Consider the following 5,341-nt stretch of genomic DNA (forward strand, 5'->3'; position numbering starts at 1 on the left):
CTTGTAGTCAGTTATTTTTTATTTAATAACATATTCCTAAAATCTTGATTACTCATCTTTTGAGGAACACTGTTTCCAGTCACACTTGCACTGCCGTTTGAAGTAGCGGCTTTAACAGTACGTGGTACCATAGACAGTAGGGTTCTAGGCATACCAAACGTAGTTCTGCTTACTGTAGTACCACCTAAAGACTTAACCAAAGATGTTTCTTCGATCCCTGGAGTTTTCTTGCGTTCAGGTGGTTGACTTATAGCCACACTAATAACTTTGTCGTCGATTTTCATTCCATCGGTTGCCAGAAGAGCCTTTGCGGCGCTGTTTTCGTCTTGATATTCAACGTAAGCCAATCCTTTCGAATGACCATTACGGTAAGTAACTATACGAACCTCTTTCAATATTCCATGAACTTTGAAGATTTCTTCTAGTTCTTCCTTTGTTGTTGTTACTGGCAATCCTGTTTGTTTTGGAAAAATAAAAATTGTTGAAGATAAATATTCAAATTTACATTTTTATAGCTCACAAGGGAAGTGGACGGTAGTGGAAATCGCTTTATGTAAAATAATCTATAACGTATACTATATAATATGTATAATATGGAAGTATATTTTCACAACAAAAATTAGTAAAAAAAAAAGAAAAAAAATATTATTCACAAGTTTGGATTCGAACCCCACCCGTCTCAGTAATAGGCTAGCGCTCTATCACTTCAGCCATGAAACTGCCCAAGGAATAAAATTTACCTACATGACATACTAGTTACGTGAGAATACCAAAAACTTTACATTAAAATATCTCAAAAACGAAGGCCCATTCTGAAGAAACCCATTAGGGTTTTGTAACCCTATATGTATACTAAACTTCCACCTAGTGTCATTCCAAAAGCGACTTCCACTACCGTGCACTCCCCTTGTCAGTTACCTTTAACGAAAAGTTTATTTTTCTCGAGAGAACAACTGTATTTGAATCCTGATCCTCGTGTTCTGTTTGGATCGCATCGCGAAACAAACATTGGTCGTCCCCTTATAGGTGTTCTGTCCAACTGCAAAGCTTTCTCCACTGCTTCCTGTATAAATTTTTTTTATGCACGCATACTTATTTATATAATTTTAGTTTTAATTAAGAAAAAAGTGTTTCTTACCGCACTGCTCAGCTGTACGTAACAGTATCCTTTACTGCGACCTTTGTAATCTCGTATCATTTTAAACAACGTAATCGCTCCAGCCGCTTGTAAAGCATTCCTAACTTCTTCCTCCGTTGCAGTATAATCTAAATTACTTATGAACACTGTGATTTTATCATCAACCTCATGTATATTATCTACGTCCATTTTGTCATTCTCTGGTGCCTTGAAACCAGGTGGTGGAGCAACCTTAGATTGCTGTTCTTTGCCATCACTGTCAAGTTTCGTTTCTAGATTCATTTTAGCTTCTTTTGCTTTTGGTTTCACTTGGGTTTCAACTTTTGTAATTTTTGCCGGGGAAGTATTTAAATTTTTCCATTTACCGCTATCCTCTGTTTTTCTCTTGTGAGCTTTTTTGTTCTGTGATGGAGATGATTCATGATTCGAAGTTTGTTGGTTTTTCTGCCTTTCCTCGGCTACTTTATCTAATTTTTCCTTTGTCCGTGCTTCGCAAAATTCCATCTGTTCCAGCGTACCTTCGTCTCGTTCGAAGTCTAACCAAGCGTTTGCTATACTTTCTGGCCAGTCTTTTACTGAAGTTAAAGCTTTTTGATACAATTTTCTTAAATGCTTTGTATCACCGTAACATCTACATAGAGAAATAAAAATATATAATTCTAAATTATAAGTTGATGTAAGGTGACATGAGATAATATAATTACCTTTCTAATGAAATATATTCTAACCAGTAAGATGCTATTGAGGAATGTCCTTGGGATAATATATCTGCCCACAGTGATCTAGCTTTTTCCATATTATTAGCATGTACAGCTTCGGTTCTTGCCCAATATTGTAATATAACGCAATTGGGATCTCCTTCTAAGCCAAAATATTTTGCTAAGTGTTCGCAAGCTCTGTTGAAAGTGTTATGCAATATTTCTATTTGCTTTTCTTCTTCGCTAGAATCTCGGTCAATTTTGCGACGTAAATATTCTAAATACGTCATCCATAAATTTCGGTAATCTTCTGCGGTAGAAAACCCAGCCGCTAAACCATTCTCTAACAATGCTTGAATGTTCAATGTTGGTTTCCCCCATTTCTCATACGACCTCATCCATTTCTGCCATACTTTTACACACCATGGGACATTTCTGGAAGCTCTCTGATATATCTGATCTAAGACAGATTCGATTTTGATACTTTCTTCTAAATATGTAAGATAATCAAGCCACAGTGACATTTCCAGGCTAAGATCACTGATTGCTCTTTCATACAAAACAGTTACTCGCCCTGGATCTCCATTTTGTTTTTCATACAGTAAATATGCTTTGTATGAATCCAAAAGTTCATTTTCAGCTTGCGAGGAAACAATCTTTTCTTCAAAGGGCAAACGACTATTAAGCTTTGCAAGTGCCCTTTCGTATCCTCCAGCAACAATTTTATCATCAATAACAGCATCTGCGCCATCTCCACGACACCATGCTTCATACTCTTCATACGTTTTCTCCATATCTAAAAGAGGACAAGCTAATTGTCTTTTGAATAAGTTTCCAATACGTTCTAATTGCTCTTTCCTTTCGGCTTGGTTTGAAGGATCGATCTAAATATTTAACATTTTAGTATGAAAATATGATTGAAAGAAAATACAAGATAATTTTGAGTCTTTAATACCTACTAATGCATATAAAACAGCTTCAAACTCTCTGAATGCTTCCCATATTATTGCGCCTTTAATAGTATGCAATCCAACATCTGTTAATGCTCTTTCAAATAATTGCCGGACCTGTTTTGCTGCATCTTTCTCAGTGCCCATATTACCAATACTAAATTGTAGATATTCTAACCATACTTCTACGGCTGTAACATAAAATTACATTTATAATATGTAAATTGATCAGTTTCTATGCTTTACAGTTGATACATATATATTATAAGTGAATCTTACACAGATAATCTTTGACAGCTCGTTCACATAACTTCACTACTTCGGCTTTTTGTTCTGATGTGGTAGCTAATTTAATTTCATCGCGCATCCATGAGAGCCAGAGTTCAGGACTCAAAGGATACTTAGAACTCATATTTTCTCTAGCAGCACGCAATCGTTCTAATTCACCCATTCTTTGCAATTTGGTAATGAGAGCTACGTGACTAGCATAATCATATGGATTCTGTACAAGAGTTGTTTCTATAATTTTGACCTCTGCTTCGTCGGCATCTTCCTCCTCTTCTTCCTCGTCTTCTTCACCTTCATCATCTATCGGCTCATCGTCTCCACTTTCTTCATTTTCATTTTCAATCAATTCTGATTCTTCATTTTTATTGTTTGTTGAATTTTCGTGCAAACTATTATCGTTACTTTTATCACTTCCTGTATCCATCTCTTCCATTTTAATTCGAAATGACCTGTATGGTGATTTACTAAAACAAAGTTTAACCTAAGAAGTTTTCAGTAATCTATATTTACAAAAACTTGCAAAAACTAAGAAAAGACAATGTAACGTCAACAACTTTCAAACGTTGAAGGTTATGTTTAGATGTTTTTGTGTAATATTTCTTCGATAGATCTCTGTGTTACGCATGCGCATTAATAGCAGCGTACAATTAAAATTAAATATACTGCTTAGGTTTTAAAAAAAATTGAAGACGTTTTGATTTCAAGTCGATTTATATTATTCGCTTATTTCGGTTCAGAGTCTGAAGTTCAGACAAATATTGTTTTGTGTTATTAAACGCGAGTGTTTATATCTACCGTGGTGGATCGGTTCAAACACGTTCCGTTTCAACATATGACGACCGATATTATCGAAAAGAATAATTTGACTGAAGCGATCCGTCACTGAAACAGTCGAAACGCAATCGAACGGACGCTGTCGTATAATATGCATTCATTTCAGACAAAATCTTGCAACAGAACAGATATGTGAGCAATTTATTATAGTGCAAAACGAAAAACTGATAAAGTTAGTGAGAAACTATATTTTTTTGTTCCATCAATAGGATAAGAATTCGAATATTCTCCACAAATCTTTCTTTTCTTTAACATTTTATGAACCCCAAAACGTCGTTTTCTTTTCTTATTTTCTTCTTCCTCTTTATCTAATAATAATGCTATGAGGCACAGCTCTTTTAAAGAAAAATGTAAAGACATTTTCGAACAATAACCATTAACGTTCGTTGCCTGTCGTTGTCGAACGTGAACTGATGGTAGGTATAAATACTACATTGCTTATGTCGAACCGAACTTAATGGAAACGCTCCGTGTCTGAATGAATAATATAAATCGACCTTTAAGTCTATAAGCCACTTTAGGAATTAAAATAGAAAAAATTATAAATGGAGCATGTTGTGAAAAATGTAAATGAAATGAAAAACTTACATATACAAGGTATTTTTCCTGCAATCAAAGAGAAATGGTATAATTAATAGCAAGAATCTTTCGGTACATAGGTGTTTAATGTCTTTAAAAAGGAAACAGGGATTCTTAAAATTTTTATTTTGTGGATATTAATGTTAGAAGTGGTTTAGAAATAAAATAATGTAATTTTTACTTATTAAATATTACAAAATTTAGTGTATATGCAATTAAGAAATTTAAATAATAATATGAATATCAATTCAAATTCTCCCGCGTAAACATTTGTACGCAATTGGTGAGGGGACACAGATCTATATATATATACAGGGTGTCCCAGAACTGGGGTAGGAGCCGAAGAGGGATGATTGGTAAGGTCATTCTGAACAACCTTTTCCTTTGCCAAAATGTTGGTAAAGGCTTCGTTTTCGAGTTATTAACGAAAAACACTGGCCAATCAGAGCGCGCCGTTAGTGCGGGCCGAATCACGAGAGTGTTGGGTATGCTCCGCGCGGTCGTGATCAAGTGCATCGGCGCTACGTCGATATACATAATAGGATTCGTTGAGCGAAAGTTGTATCGAATAATGAATTAAAAAAAGAAAGGAATAATAATATCGAATTATTGATTGCTCATGAACAGCGAATCCTATTACACCGATGTAGTGCCGATGCACTTGATCACGACCACGGTTTGAACGCAGAGCATACCCATCACTCTCGTGGTTCGGCCCGCGCTAAGGGCGCGCTCTGATTGGCCAGTGTTTTTCGTTAATAACTCGAAAACGAAGACTTATATAACGGGACCCTCTCCTATATATGTATCGTCATTCTCTCTGGGCCATCTGTGGGGAGGGGTGGGAGTCCCTT

The 5,341-nt window shown here is 35.6% G+C and overlaps 1 protein-coding gene across 3 annotated transcripts; it reads right to left on the reverse strand.

The window, feature by feature from the left end:
• Position 1: 1 nt before the first annotated feature.
• Positions 2-4,642, reverse strand: LOC114878201 (squamous cell carcinoma antigen recognized by T-cells 3-like). Of its 3 annotated transcripts, none has more exons than XM_029191722.2 (7): positions 4,283-4,642; positions 3,066-3,538; positions 2,796-2,977; positions 1,843-2,720; positions 1,139-1,769; positions 919-1,063; positions 2-454 (listed from the first exon to the last, which is right to left on the reverse strand). In XM_029191722.2, the coding sequence occupies exons 2-7, from the start codon at positions 3,505-3,507 to the stop codon at positions 12-14; spliced, it is 2,721 nt and encodes a 906-aa protein (XP_029047555.2). In that variant the 5' UTR covers positions 3,508-3,538; positions 4,283-4,642; the 3' UTR covers positions 2-11. The 3 variants fall into 3 exon arrangements, with proteins under 3 accessions (XP_029047555.2, XP_029047554.2, XP_046141974.1); XM_029191721.2 differs by having other exon boundaries at positions 3,870-4,642; XM_046286018.1 differs by lacking the exon at positions 4,283-4,642 and having other exon boundaries at positions 3,066-3,862.
• Between the last annotated feature and the right edge of the window lie 699 nt (positions 4,643-5,341).

This window comes from Osmia bicornis, chromosome 6 (genome assembly GCF_907164935.1).
Source record: "Osmia bicornis bicornis chromosome 6, iOsmBic2.1, whole genome shotgun sequence".
Taxonomy (NCBI): Eukaryota; Metazoa; Arthropoda; class Insecta; order Hymenoptera; family Megachilidae; genus Osmia; species Osmia bicornis.

What these genes read in the sequence shown, in the direction of transcription:
- LOC114878201 (XM_029191722.2), bottom strand. Translation starts at nt 3,507, where the DNA reads ATGGAAGAGATGGATACAGGAAGTGATAAAAGTAACGATAATAGTTTG. An exon ending in AGCTGTCAAAGATTATCTGT is followed by an intron (nt 2,978 to 3,065) that starts GTAAGATTCACT and finishes TTTATGTTACAG; the next exon opens with CCGTAGAAGTATGGTTAGAA. An exon ending in AAGCTGTTTTATATGCATTA is followed by an intron (nt 2,721 to 2,795) that starts GTAGGTATTAAA and finishes TTAAATATTTAG; the next exon opens with ATCGATCCTTCAAACCAAGC.